This window comes from Oxyura jamaicensis, chromosome 20, assembly GCF_011077185.1.
Source record: "Oxyura jamaicensis isolate SHBP4307 breed ruddy duck chromosome 20, BPBGC_Ojam_1.0, whole genome shotgun sequence".
Classification (NCBI taxonomy): domain Eukaryota; kingdom Metazoa; phylum Chordata; class Aves; order Anseriformes; family Anatidae; genus Oxyura; species Oxyura jamaicensis.
Genome location: NC_048912.1, coordinates 14,982,316 through 15,002,902, shown reverse-complemented (window position 1 = coordinate 15,002,902; position 20,587 = coordinate 14,982,316). Strand labels below are relative to the sequence as shown.

General features: G+C 65.4%; 4 protein-coding genes across 6 annotated transcripts in view; 3 read left to right on the top strand and 1 right to left on the bottom strand.

Annotated features, from left to right (window-relative positions):
* The window catches only part of TTLL9 (tubulin tyrosine ligase like 9), an 11,365-nt gene extending 11,280 nt beyond the window's left edge, over positions 1-85 (bottom strand). Inside the window, exon 1 of the mRNA XM_035344160.1 lies at positions 71-85. Coding sequence (XP_035200051.1) covers positions 71-85 — 15 coding nt within the window. The remainder of the gene's footprint in view (positions 1-70) is intronic.
* Positions 1-8,690, top strand: part of DUSP15 (dual specificity phosphatase 15) — a 9,042-nt gene extending 352 nt beyond the window's left edge. The window contains exons 2-9 of one of the 3 annotated variants that reach the window (XM_035343757.1): positions 980-1,083; positions 1,285-1,404; positions 3,424-3,457; positions 5,895-5,977; positions 6,388-6,437; positions 6,862-6,936; positions 7,400-7,571; positions 7,767-8,690. In XM_035343757.1, the coding sequence (XP_035199648.1) occupies positions 1,384-1,404; positions 3,424-3,457; positions 5,895-5,977; positions 6,388-6,437; positions 6,862-6,936; positions 7,400-7,571; positions 7,767-7,976 (645 nt within the window). In that variant the 5' untranslated portion in view covers positions 980-1,083; positions 1,285-1,383 and the 3' untranslated portion in view covers positions 7,977-8,690. Of the gene's footprint in view, positions 1-974; positions 1,084-1,252; positions 1,405-3,423; positions 3,458-5,894; positions 5,978-6,387; positions 6,438-6,861; positions 6,937-7,399; positions 7,572-7,766 lie in introns of those variants that run through there. The other 2 variants (XM_035343756.1, XM_035343758.1) reach the window with 2 other exon arrangements.
* A 4,043-nt stretch (positions 8,691-12,733) lies between these two features.
* Positions 12,734-15,719, top strand: LOC118176653 (interferon regulatory factor 4-like). The gene is made up of 8 exons (XM_035343755.1): positions 12,734-13,011; positions 13,274-13,463; positions 13,743-13,786; positions 13,890-13,980; positions 14,275-14,376; positions 14,451-14,846; positions 15,006-15,124; positions 15,216-15,719. The coding sequence occupies exons 1-8, from the start codon at positions 12,838-12,840 to the stop codon at positions 15,354-15,356; spliced, it is 1,257 nt and encodes a 418-aa protein (XP_035199646.1). The 5' UTR covers positions 12,734-12,837; the 3' UTR covers positions 15,357-15,719.
* An 889-nt stretch (positions 15,720-16,608) lies between these two features.
* On the top strand, positions 16,609-18,057 carry FOXS1 (forkhead box S1). Its single transcript, XM_035343761.1, has 2 exons — positions 16,609-17,133; positions 17,199-18,057. The coding sequence occupies exons 1-2, from the start codon at positions 16,610-16,612 to the stop codon at positions 17,980-17,982; spliced, it is 1,308 nt and encodes a 435-aa protein (XP_035199652.1). The 5' UTR covers position 16,609; the 3' UTR covers positions 17,983-18,057.
* The last annotated feature ends 2,530 nt before the right edge of the window (positions 18,058-20,587 follow it).

Here is a 20,587-nt window from a genome sequence, read left to right as displayed (position 1 = left end):
GAGGAGGAGGAGGAGGAGGAGGAGGAGGAGGAGGAGGAGGAGGAGGAAGGCCGGGGGGCAGCGGCCTCACCCTCAGCCCCGCCATGGCGCAGGCCCCGCGGGCCGCGGCCGTCCCCATGGCAACCGCGGCGCAGCAGGGGGCGCCCGCGGCCCCGGGCCTGGGGGGGGTCCCCTCGGGGCTGTGGGGTCCCCCCCCGGGCACCCCCAGAGCCCCCAGTGCCAACCCGTGGGCCCCTAACGCAGCCCCGGGGTCCCCAGGGTGCGGGGTTGTCCTGGCTCCTTGCCCAGCCCAGGAGGGTTGCTGTGAGGTTGTCCCCTGCTGGGGGGTTGTCCCCTGCCATGGGGTTGTCCCCTGCCATGGGGTTGTCCTTTGCTATGAGGTTGTCCCCTGCCATGGGGTTGTCCCCTGCCCCGGTGACACCGAGGGGGCAGCTGCCACCCCAGCAGGGCACACGGGGCAGGGGCTGCAGGGGACCGGGTCCCCGCAGGGGCTGGGAGTCCTGCCCAGCTGAGGACGGGGGCGCAGGCCAGGCCCCAACCTGCCCCCGGGAGCCCTGCAGCTCTGTCACCGCCATGCAGGGACGGTGACAACGCTTTCCAGTCCCGTCAGCGCTCAGGTCACGAAAAGAACCCGGACTTTGCTCCGGTGCGGGCGATGCGGGAGGGAGGGAGCAGCCCTGGGGTGCCGGCAGGGCGCTCGCCGGCTGAACCTGGCTGCTCGCCTGTGCTCAGGTGACGGCACCCGCTGTCGCTGCCCAATCTGTGGGGACAGAAGGGACGTTTCCCCTGGGAGCAGCGGCAGGTGGGTATGGAGCTGCCGCTGCTGTCAGCCTGCGGTTCTCTGCAGGAGCTGGGGTCCTGTACCCCCACGGCAGGCGCAGGGAGGGCCGGGCATGCCACGGGGCGCTTGGCTGCGTGGCCAAACAGACTGTCCTTGATGGGGCAGGACAAAGGTTTTGTTCTTCTCTTCACACTGCAGCCTTGTCCGGCCGCGCTGGCAGCGGCGGCCGTCAGCAGACAGCGCGCCCAGCGCTCCCACACCACCGCTCAGAGGTGGAGTTTCTCCTCCTTTGTCTCCTCCCGGTAAGAAGGAGCAGTCGGTGCGAGGGAGGCGGGTGCTGGGGAAGGGCTTCAGCAGGAGCCTCAGGGGAAGCAGCCAAGGTCTCTCCTGTCCAGAGAGCCCGCTGCTGCCAGGGGGATTGGCCTCAGCGTGCTGGAATCGAGCCCCCTGTGACAAGCGGCTGTCCCGCAGGAGCAAGCTCTTCATGACGGAAATCCTCCCAGGGAGCGTCCGGAGCAGCTTCGCCTGGGGACAGGGCGGACGGTAGCATCGGGGACAAGGACAGCTGCTCCCCGCCCCTCCCAGGGCGCGTACTGCAGACCATGGGAAATGGCATGAGCAAGGTAAAGGGAGCGCTGGGGTGCAGCTCTGCAGAGCCGGGCGCTGCAGGACAGGCTTGCAGTGCTGGAGGTGGGAGACGTTGGTCTGCTTCTGTTTGCTCTGCGATGCCGAGCAGCGTTTCGCGTGCCAGGGAGCCTCCCCGTGCTGAAAGCGGCAGTGGGCACGGCTGCTGGAGGAGCTTGTTTACCTGCAGGCTGAGCAGAATCAGATGAGAAGCCGGCAGAGATGCTGTGCGGAGCCGCAGCTTGGACTTAGCCTGCAAGCCACCTCCGGCCACTTCTGTCAAGGCATGCCGGGTTTGAACAGCACTACCGGGTTCACGCCAGAGCGTGGAGGACAGGAGGTCACAGCAAGCCCTCCGAGGGAGGGAGGAAACTTTTAACACCTTTAAAGCAAAGGCACGAGATCCCAAGCGCACGCCAGCAGCCCTGTTAGACCCTGAGGGGGGTGTAGTGCCACACACCGTGCTTGCCAGCGCTGGGCTCTGCACAGTGCTCAAAGCATTGCTCGACAGAGGGGACGGGCACTATGTCCTGCTTGTCTGAGCTTTTCCCAGGTCACAGGTGAACGGAGACATCTTCTTTATGCTTTAAACATCCCCTCCAACCTAAAACCACTCATTATCTGGGAAAGTTTTCAGTGTTTTAGGCAGAGCTGCAATGCCCCATTTTATTCAGCGAGGAGTGGATCAGAAAGTTACGGGGACAGGCATGTGCCATTATTCATGGCTCGGCGTCCTGCCCCTGGGAGCTGGCCTTGCTAAATGGCTCCTGTGCCGTCTCATTGGCAGTGCAGTTGCTGAAAGTTAAAGGCGCCCTGTCGATATAAAATTGATCTAAAACTTAAGGAATCATAAAAAAGATCTTTAAGCTGTTAGAGCAATAGAAATGTTCCCAAACTTGAGCAGTGAGTTAAGAGCAAGCAAAACTGTATTTGTAGAAATCCTCTCTGCTTGCCCAGGTCCCAGCCCACCAAACGTGCAGCAGGGAGAAGCTGGAAGCGAACCTGAGCGCACACAAGTGTGTGCAGGCTGATAGCCCTCATTTTCCAAGATGGGAAAGAGGATAACATAAATTAGCTAAGGGTAGGAATGGATGCAAGGTGCCTCCCTTCTGTAATCTGGAGTGCTGTTAATAGAGGCATTGTCAAGTAATTATCTTTTCATCATAAGAAGTGAGATTTTGCAAGGCAGTTACATTTAAGGCACAGTGTTCAGAGCAACCTGTCCCAGGCCTGCCAGAGACGGGCTCCCTGTGGAGCGCAGGGAGCCGAGCAGAGCTGGGGGCTGTGCAGAGGGGTGATCCCTCCCCACTCTGCCAGCGCTGGCCAAAGCTGTCCTGGGTCACTGTCCTCCAGCTTCCCTGGGTCTGCTGCTTCCTCATCCCTCGAACAGCAGGAGGAGCACAGGTCAGGGGCGCAGTCTGAGGCTGCGTTAAGGTGCGTGCAGCGTGCTGAGCCCAGATAAAAATAGATAATGAGCAAAAGGAGCAATAAGAAATCTCTAAAGAAATTGACGATGAAATTGATAAGGGAGCAATGGGAGAGACATGGCAGACTTCCAGTGCCTGCAAGGGCCTGGAGCATGAGGCAGGAAGGCAGAATGGGGCTGCCGCTGGTGTGGCCAAAGATCAGTTGGGCTGGATGTCAGGCACTGAGCTGCATTGCTGCTGCTGCAGGCCTGGAGGCAGCGAGGTGACAGCAGACAGGTCATTTAGCCATGCGTTTTGGTGGCAGCACTTTTGCCTTTCTGGCTGAGGCTGGGCTCGCCAGTGTGAGCCCCTCAGCAGGCTCTGCTGGCTTGCCACAGCCCGCGGCTGTGTGGGCTGGAGTGGCCGGAGTCCAGGGGAGGAGAGGCGAGTGGTGAATGCTGCTGCTTCCCTTTGTGTGCTTCATCCTGGCCTCTGCTGTGCTCGGGCAGAGGCGGTGGCAGGGGCAGGCTGGAGCGAGGAGCCCCAGTGCAGTGGGTACCAGGGACTGCGTTAGCTGCTGACAGACTGACACCTCTTCTCTGTGTCCTGCAGATCCTCCCCGGCCTTTACCTGGGAAACTTCATCGGTAAGCAGAGCCCCACGCCGCGGAGGAGTCCTTGAGCTGGGCAGCTCTGTCTGCCCCCACCCCACAGGCTCGTGCTGCGAGGAAGCGCGCTGCCTGTGCTGCACGGGTGGGCTGTGCTCGGAGGGGCAGCAGCAGCCACATCAGGAAGGCTTTAGGGGCTCCTGGGTGCGTGAGTGCACGACACTTCCTCTTCCAGCTGAGGGATAAAAGCTGCTCTCCTGTTGCGCTCCCCATCGTTCTGGTTCATTTGAGCCCTGCTCAGGATGTCCCTTTGCCTAGCAGATGGGCCATCTCCTCCTTCAGCTCCCTCCTCTGCCTCCTCTTCCCATCTCCAGCCTTGCTTTCCTTTCCTGGGGAGGGGAAGAATCAGGAGCTGAGGCCTGGGCAGGTGCAGGTGCTGAGCCTGTAAACTAAATAGCGTGGAGAGAGGCAGCAGAGAGCGGGAGCTAACTCCAGATAGGATGATGCCACACCGTCCTGGAAGGAGGTTTCCTCTGCTACACAGGCGTGCAGTTTGTGTTAGCAACAGCAAGAGAGGAGGCACTGGTGGGAATGCAGGGCAGAAACTCTGCCCTGGCTTTGCTTGCCTTATTTCTCTTTAATAGCTTTCCTGAGATCTCAGGAAACTGGAGGAAGAAGCTGAGCAGGGCCATGACCTTGTCAGGAAAGGCCCAGCAGCACCTGGGCAGATGCTGTGACACCAGCCAGAGCAGGGCTGGAACTGAAAGCCCTCCCGAAAGCCTCGGCCTCCCCCACATTTGAGCAGCGAGTAGGAGGGGGCTGCACATGCTCGGGTGTTTCTCCCAGCGGCTGAGTCGCCCTTCTCACACCGAATCACTGTTTTAATAGGTGTTCACTGTCAGTCATTCATGACTAAGGACTGGCATCTGCCATGAAAAACCAGCATTGATCAGAGCTCCTGCCTCCCTAACGGCTCTTTTGACAGTTTGATTCCTGCTCCAAGCACTGAGAACATCTGAAAACACCGGCACAAATTGCTAAGAAAATGTCACTAGAACCAGCGTGACAGTCCTGGCTGGCAGCAGCCTGGCCAGAGCACGCTCCTCAGCATCGGAAGGGAACATTTCAGGGGTTAGGGCTGGAGGAGCTGCTGCTGGCTGGGTGCTGTTTGGGAGCCCTGTGGGGAGCGCACCCAGGGGTACCCGGCTCCCGAGCCCTTCACAGAGGTTACCGCAAGCAACCACTGATGTTTTATCTTGGCCTGATGCCACCAAAGCATTGCTCTACCAAGAAATTCAGGGTGATGACAGAGATTTAAGGCCCGCTAAATTAAGCTCTGACAGCTCATAGAGACATTTTCTCCGACTGAAGGCATTTTCCAGCCATAGCAAGCCTTTACAATCATGTCACTAATTGCCGTCCTTCTGCCTGCCAGAGCTGGGTGGGAAGGTGACAGCTGATGTACGAGCCCACGGACAGGGGGTCCGCGCCTCCCTCCCCGCTGCACGCACACACAAGGCACGGACTCTAATGTGAAGCGTGCCTCTTGAGACTCACTTCTATTAAATATTCACATCATGCCATTAGCACATCGTGTTTCAGATTCCCCAGCCAAGGTTTCACACCACTCGGAAGTTTAGAAACCCAAAGCTATGAGATGAGAAAATATTAGTACTCATCTCCAGCAGCTTGTGCATGATCAGCTGGTCATGTCATGAAAGGGAAACAGCTACAAAGCCGCTTAGCCAGCAAGATGAGCAGGCTGTCCTCACAGCATAATAACTTCTGTGTTAGACCAGTGGCCAGCATCACAACCAGAGGATGCTGAAGCATTAGAGAAAAGTAGGTCATCTCCCCAGAAAGCTGAGGGTCCTTGATCTCTGTGCATGCAATTGCAGAGGGATACGTGCAAAGCGCTCCAAATTGCAGCTCGGCTGTTTTCTGCAGACCCCTCAGATATTAAAAACGAACTCAGACTCAGCCAAGCTCAATGTTGGTATGAAAGCTGCGGCTCCGATCCTGCAGCCTGTGAGATAAATCATTGAGGCTGCAGGAGGTCCCATTACCACACGTTGCGGTTGCATGGGAGAGGTGCGGTCCCAGAGCGCGTTCTTTCCGCCCTGAGCTGGTGGACAAGTAGAGGCAAGTGGGAAGCTGCCTGCTTGCACAAGAGAGTGCTTTCCCATGCAGACGTGAATTCATCCAAGCAGAAGCAGCAAGGTCAAGTGCCTTTGGAGGGAGTAGGTCTCTGTTTTGGTGCCCCCGGGTTTGTGTTCCCAGATTTCCAAGAGGCGTTTGCCTGTTTGCCTGTGACTTCTTCCAAGTGCGTCGATGTGCACGGGAGGGGGTGCAATGCAGCTGCTCCTCCCGAGCAAGGCTTTGCGTGCTGGTTTGTCTGCAGGAGGGTGGTGGATGTGCTTGTGGGAGGAGAAGGGTAAGAAACAAATACGTGCTAATATCTACTCTTGTCCTTTAGATGCCAAAGACCTGGAGCAGCTCAGCCGGAACAAGATTACCCACATTGTTTCCATCCATGAATCCCCCCAGCCCTTGCTGCAGGTAGGGTCCCGTGCCTGACGCCAGCGTGCAGATTGCTGCAGCTCTTCCCACGCTGCAGCACCTCCCTTCAGCTCTGGGCATCCCATGGCACGTCCACCTCACCCCAGCAGCAGAGTCCCAGAGGAGCGAGGCAGCCCATCTGCTCTGGGAAGTCTGCTGGCTCATGATCGTAACCTGGCCTTGAATGCTGATGAGAAACGATTTCCAGCTCTCCAGCTTCGTCGTTTTCCCACCCTCTGCCACAAGCTTCCTCTTTCCCTGCTGCCCTCCCGATGCACGTACTGTGGGGGAGAGCAGCCCCATCCCGGCACGGAGGGAAGCTGTGCTGTGGGAATGAAGCCCGCGGGGAGTGCAGGCGAGCAGATTGCAGACCCCGGGGGCTGAGTTTCTCCTGTTTTCATGTCTTGCAGGACATCACCTACCTCCGTATTCCCCTGCCAGACACGCCAGAGGCCAACATGTGAGTAATGGGTGAGGCCAGCGCCCAGACGGGGGCATGCAGGAGCTCGGTCTTTGCGGGACAGCCCGTAGTACCCTGAGCCCTCGTGGTGCTGCATCCAGCTCCTCAAATGCAGCAACTGCAGCAGGTCCCAGCCCTGGGCTGAGGCGAGAGGCAGCCTGTCTGCAGAGAGGGAGGGAGCATTCCACCTGGGAGCCTGGGCAGAGCTGCCTGGAGATGGGGGAGAGCAGGGGAGGCACAGAGCTGGCCACGAGTGCTGGCACTGTCAGAGATGTGAGCGGGTCTCAGCAGCTGGTGCTGGTGTTTGTAAAGAAACAGGCTTTTTATTTTTGTTTGTCTTCAGACACTCAGGACTGCACCACCTGCAGCCTAAAAATCTGGTTCCACACCTCTAGTCCTTACTCTGTTCTATTTTTCCTGCTAGCAAGAAGCACTTCAAGGAATGCATCAGTTTTATCCACCAGTGTCGCCTGCATGGAGGGAACTGCCTTGTCCACTGGTAAAACTCCTTTTCTCGTGCCCAATGCCATGTTCTTCCCAGCACAGCAGAAGGTGCCAGAACCCCCCCACTTCAGCCACAAGTGTCTGCCGGGGGTCCCTGTGTCCACCATCAGGCTCAGCTGCAGCCTCCAAATGAGCAGGATTTGGGGAGTCCTTGTAGGGCTGGAGAAGTGCTAGAGAGGGGCAGCTTTTTGCTGTCGTTGAGCAAGTGGGAAGAGAGCTGTTTGGGACAGGCTTCCAGGCAGCAGCTGATACTTTCACTTCCCCAGGGGAGCGGGGTGTATTTATAGGCACTGATCGAGAGGACCTTGGAAGGGCTTTGGCTTCCCAGAGAGCAAGCTCGCTGAGGAGAACCAAAATAGCTGAGGCACAAGGGTGGAGGAAGGGGCAGGCACGGGGTCAGGGCAGCAGCCGGGAGGGCACACCACGGACAGCCTCCCATGTGCTCGTTCCCGTGCCAGCCTGGCCGGGATCTCCCGCAGCACCACTGTCGTCGTCGCCTATGTCATGGCCGTCACGGAGCTGAGCTCTCAGGAGGTGCTGGAGGCCATCAGAAGCGTGCGACCCGTCGCCAACCCCAACCCTGGCTTCAAGCAGCAGCTGGAGGAGTTCGGCAGCAGCGCAGCCCGCAAGGTGGGAGCACGAGGGGGACGCAGCCTCTGCCACCTGCACAGCCCCGTGGGTCTGCTCCTCCGTGGCGGTGCCGCCTCGTGGGTGTCAGGGCAGGAACAGAGCCCAGGGGCACCAGATTCCTTCCCTGTGCCCCTTGCTTGCAGGCTTGGTCTTGCACTTTGAAATAAGCATGCTGGGATCTCGTTCTTTCCCCAGATCCGCAGGCACCTGAGGCAGAGGTATGGGTCATCCCCTTTCAATGACGAGGAAGAAATCAAGGCCCTGCTGCCAGCGGGGAGAGGAGCCTCCAGAGCAGAGGGAGCTCTGCAAGGACTGGTCCCGAGAGCCAGGGACATCAAGAGCACCGCTCCCTTTCTGCTGCGGGTGAAGAGGACGTTCTCCTGCATCCCGGCGTGTCTGAAGTGATCACGGCCAGGGAGGGAGAGCAGCAGAAATCACCTAACAGCCTGGTGAAAACTAAGCTGCAGCACCGCTGGCCTGGAGGGGAAGTGCTGTGCTGCGGAGCCACAGGCAAGCACAGCTCCTTCTCCTCTCTGGGTTCAAGCGTGCCATCTTCTGTCCTGGCTTTCAGCTATCGGGGGCGGGATTCATTTGCACTGCTGCGCTCTGCAGACCACTGCGGGGGTCAGCCCCTTGGTGCCTGGTGTGGGAGGACATCTGGTGAAAGCAGATGACGGTCCCCCGGTCACCGTGGGCTCTGGCTCCGGGCAGAGTGGCAGACAGGGCTTCCCAGCAACCAGGTGATGCTGACAGCAGCTTTAGCACTTCAGTACCAGCTGCATGGGCCTCAGGGGCACACACGGGGTGCAGGAAAGCTTGCTGACCCCTCGGGGCAGATTTCCCACCAGCAGCAGCATCAAGCTTCCAGAGCCGAGGTGGCTGCGGGGCAGGGGCACGCGGGTGCCCCGGCACTCCAGGCCAACCAAGCACAAGCCCCGAGCAAGCACCGCAGCTTTAGGAGTTCATCGCACCCCATTCCCACTGATACCAGGGCACAATCTTTACGTGGTGGGAAATAAATGTTTAACCTAGCCAGACCTCACTAAAGCGGAGCCTTAAGCCATTTTGCTTAAAGACTTTCTATGTCCTCGTAGTAATAAACGTCTCTTCTCTGCGGTCTGCCTGGGATGTAGAATGACTGGTGGGTGATGGCTGGGTCACAACGGGGGGGGCTGGGGCAGGAAAGTCCTGGCATGGGGAGAGTCTGAAACCCCTGAGCAGCACAGGGAAGGGGCGCAGCAGGTGGTGACACTGGCACACCAGGACAGAGAACAGCCTGCTGCCTCGCAGGGAGGCTACAAGGAGGCAAGGGCTCCCTGCCCTTCTCCCACCCGGCCGTGCTTCACAGCCCACATTTGCTGGGGGCTTGAGGCCCCGCAGCTACAACCCCACAGCGATGTTTTGGGAATACCGCGTACAACCGGTACCGGCCGTGCCCCAGCAGCATTGTCCTTGGTGGGAAGCCACCCATGCCACCCCACAAGAGAGCCACTGGGAGCAAACTGCAGGGCACGGGCTGCTCGCTAGAGCCTGCTCAGGGCACAGGCAGGACCAGAAACCCCGGTGCCACTGCAGGGCTGTGCTGCTGGGGGGGCTCAGGCAGGAGCGGACGGGCACTCACATGAATCCTGTTCTGCTGCAGCCTCTTCACTGCCTTGAGCTGGAGCCTGCTGGGATCTGCAGGGAGGCTGGGCAGGGCAAACCCCGTTCCTCCCCAGCCCCATCCTGCTGACACCTTGTACTGCAGCGGTCACAGGTGGGGATGATGCTGGCGCTGCCCAGCTGGGCCATCAGCATCACCCTGCAGGCACAGGGCCCTGGGGGCTCCCTCATCCCTGCTGTCCACACCACGGTTCCCCTCTTCCTAAAGGGGACAGTGTTCCTCCCCCCCCCCCCAGCCAGAAAGGGAGATCTGAGCTGTGCTCTGAGCACCAGACACAGGCTCCCAGGGGGAAGGAGCTGCCGGGGAGCGGGGATGGCCTCTGCCCTGGCTGCTTTCAGGAGACAGCACAGTCGGACAGGACATGCCCATCAATAATTAATGATTGCTCATTTACTGCTGCGTGATGGCTGTGGCTGAACGCAGGCAGCTGCCGGCTGTCCCCAGGGCCCCTCTGCACCTGCGGGTACTGCGCAGGGCGCACGGAGCTGTGCGGGGAGCAGCCGGGGGCAGCAGGCGGAGGGGCTTTGCCCCTGCTGGTCGGGGGTGTGTGCCGAGCAGCGCTGCAGCTTTTGGCACCCCAAACTTCCCACCTTGTTTTCATCAGGATAACTCAGCATCATCCCCCACTGCTTCTGCGCCCTCCAGACCCTCTCTCCTCTCGGCCCTGCCAGCCCTGGCTGCTTCCCCGCTCCCTCGGCACGGAGCGAGGTGCTGCAGGGGGGCTCCAGCCCTGGCCCCCAGCGTGCCCCCCCCTGCAGAGCTGCACCCTCCTGCCAGCCCCCCTGCCGGGACAGGCCGCACAGAGGTGTTTACACGCAGCATTTCCTGGTTCACGCTATAAACCCACACCAAGGCTGTGTGCAGAGCAACGGCATCTCCAGGTCCAGCTCCACAGCAGGGCAAAACATATTTATTTTGGCAGATCTGGTTTGCACAATTGGAAAAAAAACAGGTAAGGGCAGGGTTAGCTGCGAGTTAATGTTTGACTGCTTCTGGAGGGCATTTCAGCCTGAGAAGTGTGAGGGTTCAGCAGCTTCACCTTCCCTGTGCAGGGAGCAGAACAGCCGGGAAAACACTTCTGAGCATCTCCACTGATGGCAGGGTAATTACCTCCCTCTGGTCCTGCAGTCACCACCTCAGTGTTAGGAGAGAATTCCCCAGCTGATAAAGGCTTATCCAGCCGGGCTTTGTCTGGCTGAGCAGTCGGCGGGCTTGGACCATCTCCTGGGCTTGGGGCTAATCTGTACAAGCCATCAAGATGAGGCTGTGCAACAGCCCCTTGGCATCGCCTCACCTCCCAAGCCACAAAGCGGCGATGCAAATCCTCCTTCCCTCAGTCCCAGGCCTGAAATTACCCCAGCCAGGGGGCTGGAGGGGGCCAGGGCGCTGCCCCTGCTCCGCTGCTCCTGGCAGGGGCTGGCACTGGGGAGGCTGCGTGGGGTCGGGGGCCAGGACAGGGCTGGTGCTCAGCCCGTGCGTCAGAGCCGCCAGTGGAAATCCCCTGCTCGCTGGCGCAGAGACCAGCACGGCTTCCTGCACCGCTCGGCATCCCCTCCCCGTGTCCCCGAAACGCTGGCCTGGCCGGAGCAGCACCGAGCCGGGGTCGGTGGGTCCTACCTGCTGCCACAGCCCCCTCCCCAAACCGCAACCCGCAGCGCTCAGCACCGCTGCCTCCTCCGGGGTGCAGGCAGGGCCCGGGTTAGCCACAGCCCCGAGCACACGGGCAGGGCAGGCAGGGCAGGCAGGGCAGGCAGGGCAGGCAGGGCAGGCAGGGCAGGCAGGGCAGGCAGGCGTTGCTCTGCGGTGGGGAGGCCAAGGGCAGGCTCAGTGGGCAGAAAAGCCCCTGCCAGCGTGTCTGGCTCGCGCACCCTGCGTGGCCCCACGTGCTCTGTGCCACGGGGCCGTGTCCCCGTCCCCACGTCCCATGCGGGAAAGCCCGGGGCCGGGCACAGGCAGCAGGGGGAGGCCAGAGCCTGGCACAGCGTCACCGCTTATTCATTTCGAGGATTTCAAGCTCAGAGCAGCCTGCTGGCTGTCGGGAGCCTTGTCTGCTTCCCAGCCAAGAGGCAACTTTTCTCTTACTCAGAACTGGAAAGGAAACCCACCGGGGCAGCGGGGATGGAGGAGCTGCAGAGGCAGCCCTGGGCACGCTGCCCCCCACCCTGCCCACACCGCTGTCACACCAGGGTGGGCCGGGGGAGGCTGGGGGCAAAGCGGGGTGAGATCCCCCTGAGAGGAGGCTGAAGGAATTTTAGTCGATAAGATAGGCTAATGGACGTGTGAGGAAGCCAAAGGAATTTCAGTAAATAAGACGGGAACAGGGACAGGTACTGTATCTTCCGCTACCTATTGTGCAAAGAAACTGAAACAGGAAATTCTGAGATTTCTCATGAAAAACAGTTCAGGAAACACATTTCCAGAACCAACTGAAACCGAATCTGCAGTTTAAGCAGAAGCGGAGAAGCTCATGAGTCTGCGCTGAGACGAGAGGTCAACCAGTGGTGACGAGGAAGACTCACTGATCCTCATCCCCACGACCCCCGGCGACCACTAACATGAAAACACTGTGCAAGCGTGGATAGGAGGAATCGATGGAAATGACTCCCTGGAACTAACTGTAATACGAAGCGGGGACAGGTCACGCATATGTACAGGCGTCTCGAGAAACTTCATGCCCATGTAACTCTTCTCCACTTATAACCAAGGCAAGTGCCGCGCTGGGGCGCACACGACTTTGGTGGGACTACCCCCGTGCCGCCCAGTGCTGAATAAACCTCCCGACTTCACCACCTTACTGACTGTGGAGTTTGCTTTCCGCACGTCACCCCTTCCCCTTCCCGTGGGACGGCTGAGCCGGGCTCCTGGCCGCAGGGAGGGCCAGGCCCTACCACGGGCAGCAGGGAACAGTGCTCGGGAGCCAGGCGGCAGCGAAGGGGCCGCCTGGGGCCATGTGCCCCCGCTCATCTCATCCACACAAGCACCCTCATAAGAGCCAAAGCCCCCGCGGGGCTGCACGAGCACAGGAGCTGCTGCCTGGTGTGCGGGACGTGGCACCACGGCCACGAGCACTGCGCCCACCCGTGGGGCCCCCGGTGCCGGGAACCCCTGGGGAACCAGGCAGGCAGCATGGGCGCAGGATGGGCCAGGCCCTTCCAACCCAGTTCCCATCCTGCTTCCCCCCGGTTCCCCCCGCTTCTGCCCGGTCCCCCCCGGCTCAGCCCCGGGCCGGGGGGGGGAGAGGTGGACGTGGCAACCGGGAGAGGGGCGACCCCGGGGGCGGCGGGGGGAGCCCTGGGGATGGCGCAGGGAGGCGCCCCGGTGCCCAGGGCAGCAGCAGGGGGCGGCGGGCAGGGCTCCCCGCAGCCCGGAGCCCCCAGGCACTACCCCGCGGGGGGTTCCCGGTGCTGTCCGGTGCCCCCGGTGCCGTCCGGTGCCCCCGGTGCCGCCCCCCCCCCCCCCCCCCTCCGTCGGGGCTCGCGGCTCGGCGGCGAACCGAAAGCGGCGGTCGGGAAAACGAAAGCGAAAGTCCCCGAACCGCCTTCGCTTTCGCCTCCCCGGCGCGCTCCCGAGGGCACCGCGGGGCCGGGCCGGGAGCGGGGCGCGATGGCGGAGCCGGGGTCGCCCATGCGGCTCAAGGAGTGGCTGATCGCCCAGATCGACAGCGGCCGCTACCCGGGGCTGCGCTGGGAGGACGGCCGCAGGACGCTGTTCCGCATCCCCTGGAAGCACGCGGCCAAGCAGGACTACCGGCAGCAGCAGGACGCGGCGCTCTTCAGGGTACGACCCCCCCCGCGCACCCCCCGGGCATCCCCCGGGCACCCCTGGCCCCGCGCCCCCCCGGGGCTCCCCCGGCTCCCCGCCGCCCCCCGGCCCACGGCCGCGACCCCCCCCCCGGCCGCCCAGCCCAGCCCCGTGGGCTCCCACTCGTGGGCTCCCCACTCCCCAGACCCCCCTCGACCCCCCCAGGCCCGGTGAGCGGAGCTGGGGGCCGGGGTCCAGGCAGCCCCCGCAGCACCGATGACGCCCCCCCTGCCCGCAGGCTTGGGCGGTGTACAAGGGGAAGTACCACGAGGGCACGGACAAGGCCGACCCGTCCACCTGGAAGACGCGGCTCCGCTGCGCGCTCAACAAGAGCACCGACTTCCAGGAGGTGCCCGAGCGGAGCCAGCTCGACATCTCCGAGCCCTACAAGGTGTACCAGATCGTCTCCGACGGCGCCCGCGACGCAGGTACTGCCCTGACACCCGCTCAGGCTCGGGGCTCACACCCGTGCCGTTCCCCTGCCAGCCCCGTATCCCGCAGGCATCGCCTCCCGGGAGCCTTCTTCCCCGCTCCTCTTCCTCTGCGGTGCCCTGAGTCGCTCTCAGGCAAAGCCCTTCCCGAGGCTGCGCCCTGGCCGCCTGCTGCGGGTCAGGGCTGGGTTTGGTTTCCCTGGGGAGCCAGTGCCTCCCCGGGGGCCGTTCCCGCTGGTTGTGGGGCTCAGTGGTTTCTTTCCTCGCTCCCCACAGAGAACGATGGTGGCCCGCAGCCCCCAGCCGGCGAGGACCCGCAGGTGAGCCAGCCCCCACCTAAAAGTGTGCTGGGGGGGTGTCCAGAGCCGGCTCAGGTGCCCCCGCTGCTGGCCTGGCCCTCGCCAACACCGCTCTCATCCCCAGGGCCGTGCCGCAGGGAGCCCGGCCGAGGAGGGCGTGCGGGGCGCCGGGGGGTCCGTGCTCCCCTTGCTCTCTGCCCACCCAGCTGAGAGAGGTGAGAAAAGAGCCCTGGGGGTTGAGGGGGGGTCACGCAGGATGGGGTTGGGGCAGGAGGGCATCGCACCCCGCTATTCAGAGCCTTGTGCCCATGGGAATGGAGACCGGGGCTGGGGCTCCCCTCCCTTGAGTCCCAAAGCGAAGCTGCCTGCTTGCACGCTGAGGGGCTGTAACGAGGTGCAGCAACGAGCAGCGGCTGTGGGAAGCACCCGCCAGTCCTGGGGGCTGGGGCTGGGACAGGACCCCTGGGGACAGCTGCCCACCTCCCTCTGCCATCTCCGTCCTGACCCAGGGTACCACGTGCGGGGAGTCTTCTACGGCTGGAACCCGACCCACGGCCACTTCCTCCCCAGGCCCCCGTCCTACCTCCCCGTCGAGGACGTCAACCACTCAGGTAGGAGCTGCCCTGGCTGGGCTGCAGCCCCCGGTGCCCCCCCCAACCGTGTGCTGAGCCCCCCTTCGCCGCAGACTGCTGGCTCCACGTCCGCCTCTACTACTGCGACGTGCTGGTGAAGGAGCTCACCACCCGCACGGCCGAGGGCTGCCGCATCGCCTCCCGCGCCGAGCCGGCCGACAGCGAGCGCCTCTACGGCCCCTCGTGCATGGAGCAGATCGAGTTCCCCCCGCCGCGGGCGCTCGGCGGCAGCAGCCGGGTGGCCGGCGTGACCGAGGTGCTGGAGCGGCTCCTGCCCCACCTGGAGCGCGGGGTCCTCCTGTGGGTGGCCCCCGAGGGGGTCTTCATGAAGCGCCAGTGCCAGGGCAGGGTGTACTGGAACGGGCCGCTGGCCCCGCACCGGGACTGGCCCAACAAGCTGGAGCGGGAGAAGACCTACAAGCTGCTGGACACGCAGCAGTTCCTGCAGCGTAAGTGCCCGCCCGCGCCACGGGCACGCGGGGTCCTCCCGCCCCTGCCCCGGAGCCCCTGCCACCCTCGGGGACCGCCAGCCCCAGGGCGCTGTGGACAGGTCCCGTCCCCGGCACGGCGTCGGGGGGGGACCCGTGCGAGTGGCCGGTGTCTTGCAGAGCTGCGGAGGTACCTGAGCCAGGGGCAGCCGGCGCCGCAGTACCAGATCCACCTGTGCTTCGGCGAGGAGTACCCCACCAGCGCCGGCCACCACTTCCAGAAGCTCATCATGGCCCACGTGAGTACGCGCGGGGCTGGCGCTCACCACGGCCGCGAGCGGGGGGCCGGGGGGCAGACCCCATCCTCCCGGCGGCTCTGTGCCTCCGCAGGTGGAGCCGGTGTTCGCACGGGAGCTCTTCCATCACGCCCAGCGCATCGGCCCCACGCTGCTGCGCAACTGCCCCCAGCCCTGTGCCCCCGGCGCTCCCGGCCACATCGTCCACGTCCTCCAGCAGCTCTGCCAGCCCTGAGCGGGGCAGCCGAGGCGCGACGAAGCCTCGACCGTGCTCACCGCTGCGGAGCAAGGTGCTCAGCCTCCCCGCAGCTGCGCTCTGGCCCCGGGGATGAGCGGCCTCCCAGCGGCGATGCCGCAAGCTGCCGTGCGTGGGGCACTCGGCGCGGCGGGGACGGAGGTGGGTGGATGCTGGCCGGAGCAGGAGGTGTGTTTCTTCCCGAGAACCGCTGGGAACCATCTGGGGGGTGGCTGGGTGCTTGTTGGGTGTGCCGGGCAGCGGTCTGGGCTGGCGGGGATCAGCCAGCTCCGTCCTTGTGCTTTGCACCGCGGGGACTCGCTGTCTGTGGTTTGTAGGAATAAAGGTTGTGTTTCGTACTGCGGCGTGCGGCTGGGGCCGTGCCAGCAGCTCCACGGGGTGCCAGGACGAGGCGGGTGCGGGCGGCCGGGGGAGCTGAGCCGGGCAGAGCCTCGTGGTGCAGGGCAGTGGGAGCTGAGCACCCTGCTGGGAGCCACGCTACCTCGACACCCATCCTGCCCTCTGCTTCTGGGCCCCTGGTGGGGCTGCAAGCAGAGGCAAGGTGCCCGTTAGCTGCCCTTGCAACGTGGCGCCGTGTCCCACCAGCACTCGCTGCCCGTGCCTCAGTTTCCCCTGGTGATGGGTGAGGTGGGGGGGGGGGTCGTGGCACACCCTGGAGGCGATGTCCCCAACCAGCTGGGTATGGTGCAGGGACACGGCACGGCACGGGGATCTGGTGCACAGCGGGGATCCAGCACACTGCAGGGATCCAGCACACTGCAGGGATCCAGCACCACCCCAGGGGCAGGGAGCTGCCGGGGAGCCGAGGTGCAGGACAGCCCCATCCTGCCCGCTGCAGCCCCCGCATCCCACCAGCATCAGCCGGGGCTCCCGGGGGAGCAGTGTCCGGGCAGGATGAGACCCAGGCCCTGGGAACCTCCCGTGGGAAGAGGGGCTGGGGCAGCGGGGCCGTGCCCTGGGGAGGCCGTGGCGGTGCCAACCCGTGGCCGCTGGCTCCCGGCCGCAGGGCTGGTCCTGGCGGCGCGTCCGGCCGCAGGGACCGGCGCTGGACGATGGGGCCCCCGCTCCGCCCTGGGCGGCCCCGCGGTCCCGGAGAGGAGGGGCCCGCCGCCCCCTCGCCGACGGGGCGCGGGAGGCTGGGCCGCCGCGGGGTTTTAACGGGCTCGGCCGGAGCCGGACGGCAGAGCAGGAGCGGCAGCAGCGGAGCGGGACGGCCGCAGCCGGGCAGGAGGATGCAGCCGGCTCTGCGCGGCCGGCCGGCCCCCGACAGCCCCTTCCCCGGCCCCTCTCCGGCAGCCGTCCCCGAGGCCACCAAGCCGCCCTACAGCTACATCGCCCTCATCACCATGGCCATCCAGAGCACGCCGGAGAAGCGCATCACGCTCAGCGGCATCTACCGCTACATCATGGGCCGCTTCACCTTCTACCGCGAGAACAAGCAGGGCTGGCAGAACAGCATCCGCCACAACCTCTCGCTCAACGAGTGCTTCGTCAAGGTGCCCCGCGACGACAAGAAGCCGGGCAAGGGCAACTACTGGACGCTGGACCCCGACTGCTACAACATGTTCGAGAACGGCAGCTTCTTGCGCCGCCGCCGGCGCTTCACCAGGAAGAGGGGCCTCCGGGACGCGCCGGGCGCCGAGGGGGACGAGGGGCGCAGAAAGCCCCCCAAGCCCCGCTCGCGGGGGCCGCCCGCTGCCCTGCCAACCGAGGAGGGGAAGGCGGAGGGCGGCTTCGCCTCGCCGATGGCCGCCGGGCGCCTGCTGGGCCCCCCCCGAGCTGGCCGAGGGTGCTGGCGGAGGGGTGCCGGGGTGCCCCGAGCCCTGCGCCCGGCGGCCCCCCCCCTGGGGCCAGGCAGCCCTGCGTGTACCTGCCGGCTGCGGCGCAGCCCAAGGGGCCGTTCTTCGCCAAGGAGCCGTGCTGCCCGCCGCATGGGGCCCCCCCGGAGAGCCGGCCACCGCCCCCCCCCCAGCACAAGGAGACTGCCTTTGGGGGGCTCCCGGCGGCTCTGCAGCTGCCCCGGCCAGGTCAGTACCCGGTGCCCGGCGAGCGCCCGGCGCAGCACCGTGCCCTGCTGCCCGCCGAGCCCAGGGACCCCGCGCAGGACTCCCCGGCCCCCACCGCGTCCCCACGGGGCGAGCTGGAGTGCAAGGAGTCGGCGGCCCCCACCTTGGGGCTGGGCCAGCCCTTCGGGCAGGTGCCCCCCATGTTCCCCGGCGCCCTCCTGGGTGGGGGCAAGCCCCCTGCGCCCTGCTTCCTCGACGGCGATGGCTACAAGCAGCCGCCCGTGCCCGTTTTCGGCTCCTTCGGCCGCTCGGGGCCCGAGGCGCTGGGCGGCAGCTACCAGTGCCGGGTGCAGGCGCTGAGCTTCTGCGTGAACGAGCGGCCCTGCGGCACGGCGCTGGAGCACCTCCTGGCCGCGGCCCCCGCTGCGGCCCCCCCTGCCCCCCGCCAGACCCCCTTCGGGGCTGCGGGGCCACGGGCGGGCGAGCAGAAGGAGTCGTGGGGCGCCGGGGGCGCGATCCCGCTGCAGGGGGGCAGCGGCTACCCCTTGGGGCTGCCCCACTGCCTCTACCGGACACCCGGCATGTTCTTCTTCGAGTGACGGACTGGTCCCCCCCCCAGCCCCCCCGGATACCGTGCGGGGAGCCCCAGCGGCGGAATAAAGCACGTTCGCCCACGCTGCCTCTGTCATCTCTGCGCCCTGCTCGGGATGGGGAGCGGGCAGGGGCGCAGCGGGGGCTGCTCTGTTGCCAGCCGGGTGCTGGCTGCGGGACACGTGTCCCCGAGGCCACCCACCACGGCTCCCAGCCACGATGGTGCCGCCGGTGGATGGTGAGGCCACGGGGGCCAGGGCATGGGGAGGGGGTGCCCCCGTCACCCGCCTCCAGGTCCTGCATCCCCGGGAGACGCTGGGGATGAAGCCCCTGGGCGATAAAGCACCAGGAGCCCCCAGAGCTGGGAGGGGACCTCATCCACGAGGGGCAGGGGGACGTGCTGCCCCCTGAGAGTGAGCCCCGTGGCCCCTCATACCCCGCACTGCTCACTTGTGCCCAGCTTCACCCCGTGCTGCGTGTGTGGCACCAGTGGTGCCGGCCTCGGTGGGGGCCCCACCTGGAGAGCTGCTGGGGGGGGTGTAGGGGCTCAGTGGGATGGGGCGCAGGCGCTTGGCACGGTGCAGGGGGAGACGGGGGGGTCCTGCTTGGGGCCATCCCACTGCCAGGTCCCCCAGTTCCCCAAGCAGGGGGCCCTGCAGCGCCAGGCTGTGCCGGGGCTGCCCGTGGGCACGTCTGCGGCTGCAGTGGGAACGGCCGAGGAAAGCGGCTGCGTCCCGGCAGGATTCCTCGGCCCTGAATCATCCCCGGGCGGCTGCCGGTGAGGAGGCACCGGCTGAGTCACTGCTCCCACCGACAGGCTGGGCACGGGCTGGGCTCTGCTGGGGTAGGGTGGGGTGGGATGGGGTCCCCACGCAGCCCCGGGCCAGGACGTGGCCACCAGCCCCTTCCCATGTGCTGGGGCCGGCATCTCCACCGTGCTGGAGTGGAGCCTTCACGCTGCCTTCGCAGCCCCAAGCTGGGCCAGGGCGATGCTGGCAAAGCGGGGACCTGTGCCCGTGCCCCCACACCCCTGCCCCTGGGAAAGGACCCCCGGGGGGGCAATGCCCCCAGGCTGGGGGATGCAGGTGCATGGGGCTGCCCCGGCTGATCCTGTACCACCTTGCTGGGGCCGAAGTGGGCACGGGAGGAGGATGCTGAGTTGCTGGGGGTCTCTCCGTGATGTGTGGGGGCTGGCTGTGGGGCCAAGCCCCCGGCTCCCCAAGGCCAGTGGGACACAGCTTGGCCAGGCCCCGGGGTCTTTGCAAGGGCTGGTGCTGGCGTCACTCGGGGACCAGCAGCACCGCCACCACGTCAGCCCCGTTATCGGCGCAGACGGCTGCTGCCGGGCCATGGCCACGTCCCAGCCCCGGGCAGGGCAGGAGGGGGCTGCTGCTCTTCGTCATTGCTGCAGCAGCGACGGTCACTCGTCCCCAGGCTTTGCTTTTTCTCCCTTTATTTTTTTTTTCCCTCCCTCCCCTGTGGAAAACAATATTTGAGCGCCTAGATCATGCTGGCGTCTCCGGAGCCGTCTGCAGCGAGCGCGGCTGACCTCAGCCCCCTCCTTCGCGCAGTCCCCGGGGGCGCGGGAGGAAGCGAGCGCCGCGGAGCCGTGCCCAGGGGCCGTCTGGTTCCCACACAGCGCAGCCGGGACGCTCGCCCGCCCGGGCTCCCAGCCTCCGCCTGGGAACACGCGGCCACGGCCCCGGGCAGAGCCGGGCGCGGGGCCCAGTGCTGGGAGCACGGTGGGACCCAGCCCATCGCCGCCCCCAGGCCACAGCCCCCCGGGATGGGGACCCATCCCCGACGCACGCGGGGTGCGGAGGTGCCCGGTTTGGTGCCGGGCGCTGGGGCTGCAGCAGGATGGGTGCCCCCGTGCAGGACGCACCGGGGCTGTGCGGGGGCCTGGGAGCGTGGCCCCAAGGCGAGCGGAGCCCCAGCTCTGCTGGCTGCAGCCCTCGGCATCGCTGGTCCCTGAGCTCACCGGGGTGGGACGGGGCAGAGCCCGGCCGCCTCCTCTGCCGTGCGGGCCGCCCGCCTCCAGGGCTCCCTTTGCCCGTACCGGCCCCGCTCCCCAGCACCAGCCCTGGCTCTGGCCGTGGGCCCGCTCCTCTCCCTGCCCTTCCTCCTCCCCGGCTCGCTGCCGGCTCACGGTGGGTGGCCTGGCCCCCAGCCCGCTCACCCGCTCCCAGCGTGGGCCATGCCGTGGCCGGGGACCGCGCCGCAACGGGTGCTGGTGCAGGAGCCCGAGCCCCCAGCTCCGGGAGAGGTCCCAGTGCCGGCGCTGGTGGGTGCTGGTGTGCGGCATCGCCCGCTCGCCCTCTCAGCCCTGCGCTGCCGGTGGGGCCGCGGGGACGAGGAGCCCCATGTAAGGAACGGCACCGGCTGCCGTGGGCGCGTGCTGGATGGGGACCAGCCCCGTCACCGTGCCCACTGCAATGACGGAGGCGTGAATGGGACCCACATGGGGTCCTTGGTTGGGGATGGGGCCGGGGAAGCCAGAGCAGGCTGCAGGGTGGGGTGCCCATCGCTTTGGCCTAGGGATGCCAGTGCCTGCATGCCCCCAAACAGCACCGTGCCCCCGGAGCGGCCGCCCCGCACGGTCCCACCCCGGGG